This window comes from Colletotrichum paranaense (assembly GCF_030867605.1).
Source record: "Colletotrichum paranaense strain IMI 384185 chromosome Unknown Scaffold_11.1, whole genome shotgun sequence".
Lineage (NCBI taxonomy): Eukaryota > Fungi > Ascomycota > Sordariomycetes > Glomerellales > Glomerellaceae > Colletotrichum > Colletotrichum paranaense.
Window position 1 is genome coordinate 983,377 of NW_026848969.1, and position 13,067 is coordinate 996,443.

Below are 13,067 nucleotides of genomic sequence, written 5' to 3' on the forward strand. Positions count from 1 at the left end.
CCCCCTGCTTCCTTTCTCGCGGTAGCCAGCCACCATGTCGCGATTGTGTGGTATGCGCCCTGAAGGGCTGGTGAGTTGCTTCCATTTCCATGGTCCTTGGCCAGCGTCCTGTAATATTGTAGCTAATGCTCGGCCCAGACGGTAGACTCGAGGTTCAGTCCTCTTCCGTCGATGTGTTTCTTCGATACCATCATCATCCCTTTACCGGCGTGGATTCGTCTGACAGTCACTTTCGCCCTTTTCCACTTCATTGTGCCGGTTCTCATCGTCGACAAGATTAAGCGATATACCGTGAAGAAAGAATGGCAGAGGCATGCTCAATTGTCCGTCTATTTCTTCTCTATACTCGTCGTGTTTCTCATGGAGATTATGGAAATCGCCAGACTCGCAGAGATTCGCTATGCCATTGGCCTTCTTCCTTTCGTCTTCGCTGGCTGCGGCGTATGTGCAGTCATGCAGGCCACCCGCGGCATCAAGGGCAAGATTCGCAACTGGCAGGTGGCTAACATCATTTTCTGGATCATGAGCGTCGCTGTCACCATTATCAAGATCCTCACGATTCAGCGCTCAAGCATGCGATTCCCCGAGTTCCGGCGAATGGGAACCGACTATCCGACGACGCACCAGGTGCAGGACTTGGCCGTCATTGCCGGATTCTACGTCCTTCTCTTGATCAACGAGATTGCGCTCTTCTTCCAGAAGACTTGGGAAGAGACTGTCGACGCTGAGAATATCAAAAAGCTCCGCCTCACCAGGTCGATCAGCGACCAAGCCCGCTACGATCTCACCCGGGCTATTGAGGAGGGCTACTACCCCTCGGGCGTCACGTATCTGACCCTGAGACTCGAGGGCGAATCTCAGAGCGAGAAGGCCGTCAGCAAGGACGACATTCTCAAGAAGACGGCCAGCATGGACGCTTCCATCGCAGGGTCGTCTTCCAGCGAGAAGACGGCTGGCAAGAGGCTCATGGATGAGGATTCCATCGAACCAGTACCGATGATACCCCCTAGCTTCAGACGCAACAGCGAGCGGTGGTCGTCGGCCATGACGCTCAAGGATGCTGCCGGAGATGACATGAACGAGAAGGTCGGCGGCAAGGACAACAACAAGAAGCGCGGCAGCGAGAGGTGGTCGAATGCCATGACAATCAAGGAGCCCACAGCTCTCCGTGACGGTCATGACAAGCGTGTGTCAAGCTTCGCCTCCCCGATGGTTGCCGACATCGACGAGATCACACCCCTGGACCCCCCTTCCACCTCATCATCCAGATATGAAGACGAGCATGCCGCGCAGAAAGCCATGCTTCTCGACAGCCCCTTCCCCATGAAAGAACTTCCCGACAGGCGCTCCTTCATGCTCAAGCCTTCGCGCCCCAACACCGAGAGATGGTCTAACGCCATGACTCTGCGCGGCGAGCCGTCATCCGGCAGCGGCAGCCAGGAGCCTTCGCCCAAGGAGCATAAGGAGTATATGCCCTCGGCACCCCCGGCCGCGGCGACGGCTCCGACCACGCCGGAGCGCAGGGCTTCGGCTAGCGAGCGGAACATGATGAGGAGATACTCTGACGCCTCCACGCGGTCTATCAGGAGGTTTTCTGCACGCAGTGACCTCCGCGAGGCGGCGGCCACAGCGGCGGCGTTTGTGGATGGTGATGAGCCGCTCACTTCGCCAACGGAAGCGCATCCTTTGCAGCCGAATCACCACACGCCATAAATGAGCACAGCGATGACACCGCTACGAATTCTCTTACCACCTTGACGCAGATTGTTATCCATCATTCTCGAATGTTCGAGGTGAGGGAGGCTAGTGTATAATGAAAAAAATATGTAAATCCAACCACCAGATAGGTACCCGGGTAAAGGCGTCAATCGACTGGGATTAAGGGCGCCGCCGGGCGAGGAGGCGTTTGGATCGGGTTCCCGTTTCTTCCTTTATAGGTATCCTCCCCCATTTCACCAAACTTTCCTTTTTTTCGAATGTAAAATCACACTATTTAATGAGGCTATGGATCAAAGTCTCGCAATATCTTTTTTTTCTTCTTTTTTGCAATATAGATCGACCAAGGGGGGATATAGGGGAATTATTGGATGATGAGTGGCTTGTTTCTTAAAAATTGTGATGTGCTTGACCTATGCGACGCTACGGACACTACGGACGTCAATTGATGTTTTCCCCCCGGCGCTAAACTCGGTGTGAGGCTCCATTAGGTGTGGGATTAGACAGCTTGCAATATAGGCGTAGGTATTCGGGATGACGGAAGACGGGTGGGCGTGGCGGGTAGGTTAGGTAGCGTAGGATGCGAAGGTGGCTTGCTTGGCTTGTATAGCTTTGACTGATGGGATATTCTTGTTGTGATAGGTATACGTACTCGAAGAACAAAAGGTTCAATGGACAGACATACAACCGATATTCGACCTGAGCTTGGTATGGACATTGGCTTTGTGTAGGTACACTCGTTACTATGATAATCCACTGCATTGTCGAGAAAAGTCTCCTCCCATCCTTGATGATTCGTAGGTATGGTATTCAAAACACCCCATGGGTAGTCATCTTGGGTTCGATCCATGGGGACCCAAACCCATGGGTACACCCAAAAACATTCACAAGGACCCAAATCACAATCACCCAAGAGGACTCAAACCCCAAATTTACCCACGAGAAACTCCAGATCCATTGATACTCGTGCTACGACACCTTATTTCTCCAATGCCTTTCTCGAAATACGTTTTCTTTGGCGTACAAGCTTCTTTCACGTCAGGCAGGGCAAGGTTCGCCCCATGGACATTGAAGTTCAGTGCTCAAGGTCACGTCAGAACTGGGCTTCAACAGATAAGCATAATCCAGACTCACCTACAATTCGATCCCGTCATACCGGTACCGTGTAGGAACCGAATCGCAACTCAGTCCCGAAAACCAAGTCCTTCTAGTTTGCATATCTCTCGATCAAGATGCGCATGTAGAACTCTTTCATTGTATAAACTATACTGTCGTGGCCTCATAGCGAATCCCATTCCCCTCACACAAACAAAAAGGGGCTTTCAACAAACCGCCCAGACGCCATGCTTATAAAGCGCTCGAAACACATCGGCCCCTCTTTCGACTCAAGTAATACACACCCACACACACAATCACACGCACATCATTGCCATGCTTAGAAAGCAACATACGCACATCCCCGTTCTATACATGAAAGAAGGAATGAGAGAAGTGCTTTCGAGATAATCCAGAATCTTTCTAGTACCTCGCCATGTGACATCCTTCTCTCCCAACTCCAATTCTCTATTACCACCACTTACTTCTCATCTCCCCGTCGACCGGCCGCCTTTTCTCCGGAAGAAGATAAGATACGGCACGTCGCTGCTGCCGTTTCTGAACACCGTATCGCTTACGTCGGACCCTCGTCCTGTCCCATCGATTCGAATGTGAGTGACTTTGGAATCGTTGATCTTGTACCAAGCCGCCGGGTCGGGGGTGTTGGAGTCTCTGACATAGGCGTAATAGTGTCCAGTACTGATGGATGATCCCGAGTGGACAATGACAGCGTAGCACTCATAGTCGAACGGGAGCTCAAATTTCTGGTCCGGTGGAGGACCCACCGTCTGGCGTTCTTCAGGCGGTATAAAGAACTCGTCGAGGTTGAATTTGTTGAAGTCCCACGTAATCTTGCTGCTGTCCTTTGATGCTCTACCGTACTCCGTGTAACTGAATCGTTTCAAAGAGAGACAGAATAGTTCGGGCATCCGTGCAAGCTTGGACTGCTTTCTGCCCTGTACCCTTTTCTTGCAGTTGTCGCATTGATAGTCCGCAAGAATTTCGGGTTCGAGTAACGACCTCACGCAGTCTTCAAGGGTGTGAAGCTTTGAGTTGACGGGCACCGAAAGAAAGTCGTAGTGAGACCAGGTGTATGTGCGGTTGTTGCACTGCGTGCAGACCACAGTCGAAAGCTCCAAGCCACGCCAGTATTTGTCGACAATGGATAAGTTCTTCTTCTGATATTGACCCCACCACTCGTAACTGCCTTGCAACATTGATTTGCCGCCCCCCATTTGAGGCGGAGGGATATTGTCTGGTTCAGCGCGGTCTCGACGTTGATTTGTCTCGTCGTGGAGGTAGGTTAGGAGCCATGACATGAATTCTTGAGCATCCTGTTGTCGACTGCCACCGAACTCATCGCCCTTATCCTTGATGCGGCTCTTCTCGCAGACTGATCGAGAATAGTCCTGTTACTAGTCAGCATTTGTTACACTGAGAAGGATGAGCAAGACAAACCATAAGCGTTTGAGCCTTCATAACGTCAAACTTGCCAGATTCTAGCCAGTGGAACAAGTTGGATAAGATCCGAGACATCAACTGAGGGTGATCATTCTTCTCGTCGGCCTTCCTTGGCACCTTGTACATGTTTTGCCACTCAAACGAGGCGAGCTCTCTGCCGAACCCAGGCGACATTCGAAGGACTTGGATTGTGCTGTTGGCATAGCACCACACACCAGGGTTGTTGAGACCTGTGATGTGCAAAGTATCCTTGGCGGTGTTTGCGACCGAGGGAGAATCTGGACGAGCAAGGGGACCCTGCTTCAGATTCCGGCCCTGAGCAGCCATGGCAATACCGGCGTGAGCCTCGTGGTCATCCTGGGTCTGCGATAACCCACTGTAACTCGGACGAGGCACAGCCGGTGCGGGTCGAGTAGGCGGCGATGGTAACTCGGAGTAAATATCGCCATGATGTTGGGAGTAGCCATGGTTTGGCCGATCAGGGCTGATTGGCGACTGCATGGATTCCTGCTCTGTGGCTACCGCAGGGAATCTTCTCAAAAATTCCTCTGTACTGCGCACATGCATGAAACCGGGAGACCGCGCCGTCTCAATCTCAGCATGGTGCAGTGTTTCCTCCCAAAGCTTGACCTCTTCGGGCCTCAATGGCGTCACCTTGTACTTCCTGCTAGGCTTAGAGATGGAGATGGCAGGTTTCAACGGAGAACGAGCCATGGGTGCTCTAACAGCACCGGCAGTCTGTGAAGTGGCGAGGGCGCTTCTACCCATGAGGTCGGTCCAAGCATCTAAGCCTCCTTGTAGCAGCTTAGGAGGGTTCTTCAAGTCTTTACCGTAGTTGAAGTACGTTAATGCGCGTTGAAGAGACAATAAAGCAGCAGCGTCCATATCGGGAGAGATGTAGCGCGGTATTGAGTCCGAATCCTGGTCGTGAAACACCACAAGATCGAAAGCATCCCGCCTTTCGAAATGGTGGTACTCCTGAGGAGGCGAGAGGACCATGCTCTCAGCTATTTGCTCCGCTGTGATATTTTCTCGTAGGAGAATGCTAGGTTCAATGCAGATGACCGCTTGCGAAAGTATGTGGCCTTCGTCAAAGTCCTCTCGACCTCGAACATCGATGATTAAGACTTGTAGGGTTGCGGAGCCCCTTTTGATGTAGTTCATTAGATCGTCAGCAGTAATTGAATCGCCCTCGGGTATCGAAATGCTAGAGGTTCTGGAAGTAGCGGCAGCATTGGAGGCATTAAAGTAGTCGGCGGATGATCTACTAGCCGCAACGACGGTATTGATAGAAGCCGAAGAGCCTGTCCGACTGAATAGGCCCCTTGGTGTGCTCGAAGGCAGTGAAGCCGCTTCGTTGGATACAGTCCCCCTGGCCGGACTGTAGATCGCATCTGGCATCTTGGGCAGATCTGGTAGGCTTGTCACGACGGCCACCTTTGGCTTTTCGGGCGGATCTGGCATCGCTCTTGGTCCTGCCGGTCTTGGGGGCATAATGGGGTGCGTCCGTATGCGGGGGTCCTGACCGGGCAATGCCACCGGTCCTCGCAGATTGGCGAAACGGGCAGCCAAGTCTTCGGCGGCCTTGCTTTTAGGAAGGCCAGGGCCGCCGGCCCCGGAACGTATCACGTTCCCATGCAGCGACTGGGGCTTCGGTTGAACCGCCGGCTTCGTTTTCGTTGCCGGCGACCCGTGGGCCTGCGTCCCGGCTTCGGCTCGTGTGGGGCTCAGGACCGGGGGGCTTTGCGGTGTCCGCGGGCGGATGGCATCCCCGTTGCTGATGGAAGTTGGTCTTGATATGGTGGGTCTTACGCCCGTTTTCTGGTTATCCGCAATGATGTCGGCCTTGATCTTTTCAAAGTTTCCATGCTGTGAATCTATCTTCTTCATGAGGGCGGTGTAAATGCGGTTCAGATCCCCGCGGCCGCCCTTGACCGACACGGACTCGGTGTGCATAGGCACGTATTTGACAGCGATCAGGGAGGCCTTGATATACTCTTTGAAGGCCATATCGGGTCGACCAAAGTCACGAAAGGTCTCGGCTTGTCGCATGGCGTTGTCAGCCATCTCGAGGATTTTGCGCAAGGGTAGGTTCATGTCGATGTGAGGAGCTGTGGATGTGAGGTCATCTATATGTGGCAGCGGGGGCTTGCCGCCGCGGCCGGCAGAGCCCCCATCTCCGCCCATAGCGAAGGTATGTAATCCGGAGCCGTTGGATAAAACCGGACCGCCGCCGCCGCCGAGGACGGTTCTGGTGGCTGAAGAGGCCGTGGAGCTCATGTGAACGGAAATGGATGTCTTGGAATCGGGTATGGAGCTTGAATCATGTCGTTGTAAGCGTGGTGGCTCGGATGCAGGGAAAGGAAGCTATCGCTGGTGATGTCGAGGAAGTGTGGAAATCGGAGGCGTCGAGGTAGGTCGGACGAGGACGAGGATAGGACGGGGACGCAACGATAGTTGGCGACGGGTTCGTCATGAGTGGCAGTGACGCAGACTAGATAGTTTTGTAGAGGTTTGTGTTTGGCCGTAGGATGGTTTATTCGGGTACTGCAGGGCGAGGTTGAATAGACATTGTTCTCTAGATTGAGACGAAGCTCGAAAAGAAGGGTCGTAGTGTGGTTGGGTAGGATGGGCGAAAGGAAAGAATGTCAGTCTTTGATGGATGAAGTTGGATTGGCAGGTGCGCAGCGGTCCTGTGAAAGCCAGATGGTCCGTGGTGGAGGGACAGCCTCGCTCGCTGGCGCTAACAGTTTCAACAATAGCAAGACATTGTGGAGAGGAAACGGTACCGTTGCGGCGGCTGTGCTGGGGAGGGGTGACTCGGTACCTTTTCCGACAGGGCCCGTACTCTTTCTCTAGGGCGTTGCGCTGCAGAGCAGGGGAATAAACCACCTTCCACCGCAGTGGAGGCCATCTCACTGACGCATCCGGACTGAACAGCGGTTCGGGCACTGGAACTGGCGGGCAGTGCCCTGCTTCTTGCCCACCTCAAGTCACCCGGCCCCGAGTTTTGAGCGGCGACTTGCACTGACGGAGATGATCCACGTCCTTGGCCTTGACAACTCATATATCATGCAGCGCCACAACCAATATAACTTGGCTTATGAATGCCCACTTTAGGCAGTTGAATGGTTTATTGCGTTTGATGAGAGTATCTGCTCCGAAACTAAGTTACATTGTTTATTGCTCAAGGCCTGCCGGAAAAGCATAAACTGGAAGTTGGTGACTATGCCTCCCAGGAAGCAGAGTCAGGCCTGGGTAGGTGTGAGGTATCTAATGAGGTCCCTTGATTACGTAGCTGCCAGCCCACATGCCCAGTAGCGTAAAGCAAGTCACCTCACAAGAGTCTCCTTCCCAACTCGAAGCCTCCAGTTCAGCCTCAAATGGCACGCGCCACAGATGCTCCACCGCCATCGTCATAGAGGATACGTACTCCGTGCCTGCTCTGGGGGAAACGGGAACGAGCTGAGGTGGGCAGCTGGCCTTGCCAAAATCCCATTCCCTCCCCCCATTCTCAATATTACACTGTTTCTTTGGGTTTAGCGCGGAGACCTCCGTTCGTCACAGGGCCGTGTTCCAAGCGGAGCAGCCACGAGTCCGCGACGACAGCAACCTGAAGATGCAATAGGTATCCGTAGTTAGACTCCTCCAACCCAAGGCAGCGACTCTAAATCCACCGTCCATCCACTGCCCGACACATTCCAACCCCTGCTCATTCGTACTAAGCCAACGTAACCCAGCGGACCTTGTCTGTGTTCGACACCACTGCCCGCAGCTGCCCACGCCTCCACTGCTTTAGCCTATGCCGACTACGCCTAGGCCTGCTGCATCTCCAACTAGGCCTTACCTTACTGTGTACGCAAACCCGACCCTGAGGCTGCCGCATCTGGGCAACCATTAGAAACACACACACAAGCTTTCCTCTTTGCCTTTCATCCACATCTCCTACATACGCGCAACCCATCTGGCCCGCTTTACGTACGACGACAAAGACGACGACAGCCTCGCGATTGCGCGCCCGCTTTCTCGAGCTAGATAAACCATCCCGACGATCGATAGCCGCCTGTTTACTCTCACTCCCCGCCCGACAAAACATTTCCAGCCTTCAAAATGATGGGCTGGTGGTCCAGCTCGGCCAACACGGCCTTGGACGAGCAAATTGAGAAAGCCACAGGCAGCAGCTTGTACGACTGTCTGCCATCCGTTGTCATGCTCTTCTAACATTGACACAGGGAGGATATCGCCCTGAATCTCGAGATCTCTGATGTCATCAGATCAAAGACCGTTCAGCCTAAGGAGGCCATGCGCTCCTTGAAGAGGCGCATCGGCAACAAGAACCCTAATACCCAGCTGAGCGCACTGAATGTAGGTCATCGTTGCTGCCTGATCACGCTTGACTGAACTGACTCTGTCCGCCCGCAGCTCACCGACACGTGTGTAAAGAATGGAGGCACCCACTTCCTCGCCGAAATCGCCTCAAGGGAGTTCATGGACAACCTGACCTCCCTCCTTCAAGCTGTCGGACCCGCCGCCGTCAACCACGAAGTCAAGCAGAAGATTCTCGAGCTGATACAATCTTGGGCCGCCGCCACTGAAGGACGCCTTGAACTGGGATACATCGGAGAGGTCTACAAGACGTTGCAAAGGGAAGGTCATCAGTTTCCTCCTAAAATCAGCGTCTCCAGCAGCATGATCGACAGCAGCGCGGTAGGTTCTCATCCACGGCTATGAATCTTCCCAGCCCAAACTGACAAGCTTCTCAAAGCCCCCCGAGTGGGTGGATTCAGATGTCTGCATGCGATGCCGCACCGCCTTTACCTTCACGAACCGAAAGCATCACTGCCGAAACTGCGGCAACTGCTTCGATCAACAATGTTCGGCCAAGTCGCTACCCCTCCCCCACCTCGGCATCATGCAGCCCGTCCGCGTCGACGACGGCTGCTACGCGAAGCTCATGGACAGATCGGCCAAGGGAGGTGCTGCACCACCTTCGCCGCTGTCGCAAGACCGATCTCCCACCTATCCTTACAAGACACGAAGCACATCGGCCATGCAACCACGCAACGCCCGCGTCGACGACGCATTCGACGAGGACCTGAAAAAGGCGCTAGCTATGAGCTTGGAGGAGGTCAAAGGCTACTCTCAGGGCTACGTTGCACCTACGGCCAATGGTCCCTCGGGACCCAAGGTCAACGGCAGCTCTGCGCCTGCAGCATCGTCCGGCGCGGATGAGGAAGATGACGACCTCAAGGCTGCCATCGCCGCTTCGCTAGCTGATATGGAGGAGCAGAAGCAAAGACATGCGGCAGTCTTGAAGGAGCACACCTCGAATCCCGGACCAAACCCTACTCAGCAGTTTTCTCTGCCCAAGAACGATTACGAGCTAACACCGGTTGAGGCTGAGAACATTAACCTGTTTGCAACTCTCGTCGACCGCCTGCAAACACAACCCCCCGGCACCATTCTGCGCGAGCCTCAAATCCAAGAACTTTACGATAGCATCGGCACACTGCGGCCTAAGCTTGCCCGTACTTACGGCGAGACTATGAGCAAGCATGGTAAGTACCCCTGGAATTCCAGGTGTCCGTCTCTGTCTTCTCACACAGCCTCTAGACACACTACTCGACCTACATGCCAAACTTTCCACCGTTGTTCGCTACTACGACAGGATGCTAGAAGAGCGCCTGTCCAAGGCATACAGCCAGCACGCAATTGGGGGAGGATACAATCTCCCCCCTCGCCAGTCTGGCGCTTACCCTACGCTGCAAGGCAGTGCACCTGGGGGTGCCGGCCTGGCCGAGAATTTCTATACCGGATCACAGCAGATGGACTACGGCCACGCACCGCCACCTCAGGCCTACGCACAACACCCGCAGCACACTCCACAACCTCAGTACGCGACTTTTGACAAGCGCGCATCCATGGCTGGTCAGCCGGGAGGACCGTATCCTGGCCAAGAGCCTCAAAGAACGGATAGCTGGAGAAGCGGAGCTGGTCCCGTACCTGACGGCCAATACGCACCCCAGCAGTCTTATGCTCCAAGCGAACCGCCTCAAGCAAATCACCAGAACCAGCCAGGTCAACCTCCGGGCACCCCTTCGGCAGACCCCAACGCTTCTTATTACTTCAACCCTCAGCAGCCTAGCGCACCTCCTTCTGCTCCGCCGAACGCGGATCCTAACCCATCGCCATACCCGAATCTTCAGCAGCCAGTGCAATACCGACAGCCCATGCCACCCCAACAAACACCTACTCAAACGCCTGCTCAGCCGGAACAGCCCACGCAACAACAGGCTCCGCCCCAGCAGCAAAGCTACTGGCAACCATCAGTACCGCAGCAATCGGCGCACCCTCAACAGCATTGGCAAGGCCAGTACAACAGCGGATATACCCAGGAATCATTTCCGTCTGCTCCGCAAAACGCACCTAAGCAGCCGGCAGTGGAGGAGAGTCTCATTGATCTTTGAAAGACAGGAAAGTAATCAGGAAGCATGCAGGCCATTAGCTCTCGGCGTTTCAGGGTCAGGGAGAGCCCGACACTAGCATCTTCAGACTTAAGAATGAGCTACAAAATGAAAGTTTTATTGGATCATGATTACTGTCCAACTTGTGACTGTGATGTTGATAATGGACCCTATGTGAAGACTCAAGTCGGAGCATCCAGGCAAGGGCTTATGTGGATGATTCACCTAGCATTCCCTTACTAACACACGGACGCGGGTGAATACCACGTTTAGAATCCCCCTTTAACATGTACATTTCCAAGACAGGCTTCCCGCACGTCAACTTTGCGTGCCTAGGCCATGACTGTAGCCCTCTTAATTATTTTACTCTGTAATTATCCTCGCCCGTCACGAGCCTTCTCAAACGATATTAAAGCGCATCGTCAAAGGCAATAATTCCTTCTGACTCACAATTTCCGCCGGGGAGCAAATCTAGAAGTAGAAATCCATTCCACCGGCTTTTGACCGTAGGTAAGGTAAGGCGAGGTAAGGTAGCCGGCCACCCGCTCCTCTTGCCGGACCAATCATGCAAAAGAAGCAACAAAAGCCCGCGTCCAACCCCCTCCGGCCAACCACGGCACGGCGCCAGCGCGGCGTGAGACTCCACTTTCCGCCCCGGTCATCGGCGCCGAATGGTGCGACTGCGGACCGCTATCACAGCAGCTTAGCTTTCAAGCATTCTTGAAACCAGCAACGCGAAGCGCCCCAACACAAGGCAAGGCACCGTAGAAGGCCCCTATGGCAACCCACGTGGAACCCGTCCGGTGTCATGATTTCTCTACTCGGGTGCCTGCTTATTAGTTTAGGTGTGTTCCGACGCCCGTCCCAAGGTAAAGGCGGTTCATCTGAGTCATTTCTAGACACAGGCTTAACAGACTTTCCCGTTCCCTCCACCGGATTGCCCACACCCACGCCAAACAAGGAAACTTTCCCGAGAATTGGGGGGTGGAGGGACGCATTACGTAGCTCATCCTCTCAACTTACTAGAGCTTTCGTTTATATATAATTGGATCGTGAACCATCCGAACATCTGTCGAGAACCCCGTCTTTCCCATTTCCATTGTGAAATTTAGAGATTCAATTAGACCACATGCTACTTTTTTCACTTTCTGTTTCTCACTAGAGCCAAAGACACTGTGTAACAGCATACACGCAAGCATCTTGCCCCGCCACCCCGCCAATTCATCCCAAGCTCGTCATCATCATACCTGAAGAAAAGTTCAAAAAAACCAACCACAACCTCAAACAAAATGCCAGTCCAAATCCACCTCGTCCGCCACGCCCAAGGCTTCCACAACCTCTCCCTCGAAAACGAAGCCCTCCGCGACCCCCTCCTCACAGAAAAGGGAAAACAGCAGTGCGCCGACCTCCGCACCGCCTTCCCCCACCACGACCGCATCACCCACCTCGTCGCCAGTCCCCTCCGCCGGACCCTCTACACCTGCCTCCTAGGCTTCGGTTCCGACTCCTCTTCCTCTGACTCTTCGGGCTCCTCTCTCAAGGTCCTCGCCCTGCCCGAGGTACAAGAAGTCTCCGACGCGCCGTGCGACACCGGCTCAGCCATCAAGGACATTGAGGCCGAATTCGCCGGCCGCGTGGATTTCAGCAGGGTGCCCGAGGACTGGATCGACAAGGCCGGCCCCGACTCGAGATGGGAGCCGACGCTGGAGAAGCTGGAGGCGAGGTCTGCCGAGGCGAGGAGGGCGCTGAGGGAGCTCGTGGGCGGGGATGTGTCGGGGGACGCGCAGGTCGTGGTCGTCACGCACGGTGGCATTTTGCACTTTTTGACGGATGATTGGTATGGGATTGCTCCCAAGAAGGGTACGTATTTTTCTCGTTTTCGAGATTCTTTATTTGTTTCTTAAATGTCTTCTATGGACACCCCCATGGCATGGAGTTGAGTGAGATGGGAGCCGTTCACTAATTCTAAGTGTAGCAACTGGCTGGGAAAACACTGAGTACAGATCGTACGAATTCGAAGATGCCACGGGACAGGACCCCAAGGCCCTCCTCAAAGAGACGCAGGAGAGCTGGCAGCGCCGTAAGGGCGAGGATACCCGCCCGACGCCTGAGCAACAGGCCGAGCTCCGCCAAACCTTCTATCGTGAAATGGAGCCGTATCTCAAGTACAGCCCCGAGAGAGGCTGGATGCAGTAAGTGGCAAGAGGGGCAGGGCAAGCACTAGACGGTTCGTTGCGTGGGAGGACAGAAATCATGGTCTCGACATTGTGGGGGCCTCTCTATTTGCATAGTACACAGCTTGGTATAATCCCAAACACCATAGACCTATCT

General features: G+C 54.1%; 5 protein-coding genes across 5 annotated transcripts; 4 read left to right on the forward strand and 1 right to left on the reverse strand.

The window, feature by feature from the left end:
* Positions 1–34: 34 nt before the first annotated feature.
* On the forward strand, positions 35–1,713 carry CPAR01_12648 (uncharacterized protein; the record flags this gene model as incomplete). Its single annotated transcript, XM_060496903.1, has 2 exons — positions 35–70; positions 139–1,713. 2 exons carry the CDS (start codon positions 35–37, stop codon positions 1,711–1,713), a joined length of 1,611 nt encoding a protein of 536 aa, XP_060344436.1.
* A 1,586-nt stretch (positions 1,714–3,299) lies between these two features.
* Positions 3,300–6,552, reverse strand: CPAR01_12649 (ubiquitin carboxyl-terminal hydrolase; the record flags this gene model as incomplete). Its single annotated transcript, XM_060496904.1, has 2 exons — positions 3,300–4,220; positions 4,270–6,552. 2 exons carry the CDS (start codon positions 6,550–6,552, stop codon positions 3,300–3,302), a joined length of 3,204 nt encoding a protein of 1,067 aa, XP_060344437.1.
* Positions 6,553–8,382: 1,830 nt separating this feature from the next.
* Positions 8,383–10,739, forward strand: CPAR01_12650 (VHS domain-containing protein; the record flags this gene model as incomplete). Its single annotated transcript, XM_060496905.1, has 5 exons — positions 8,383–8,456; positions 8,505–8,637; positions 8,695–8,979; positions 9,038–9,830; positions 9,886–10,739. 5 exons carry the CDS (start codon positions 8,383–8,385, stop codon positions 10,737–10,739), a joined length of 2,139 nt encoding a protein of 712 aa, XP_060344438.1.
* An 805-nt stretch (positions 10,740–11,544) lies between these two features.
* Positions 11,545–11,781, forward strand: CPAR01_12651 (uncharacterized protein; the record flags this gene model as incomplete). Its single annotated transcript, XM_060496906.1, has 1 exon — positions 11,545–11,781. The coding sequence occupies one exon, from the start codon at positions 11,545–11,547 to the stop codon at positions 11,779–11,781; it is 237 nt and encodes a 78-aa protein (XP_060344439.1).
* Positions 11,782–12,025: 244 nt separating this feature from the next.
* Positions 12,026–13,027, forward strand: CPAR01_12652 (phosphoglycerate mutase; the record flags this gene model as incomplete). Its single annotated transcript, XM_060496907.1, has 3 exons — positions 12,026–12,596; positions 12,712–12,928; positions 12,985–13,027. The coding sequence occupies 3 exons, from the start codon at positions 12,026–12,028 to the stop codon at positions 13,025–13,027; spliced, it is 831 nt and encodes a 276-aa protein (XP_060344440.1).
* Between the last annotated feature and the right edge of the window lie 40 nt (positions 13,028–13,067).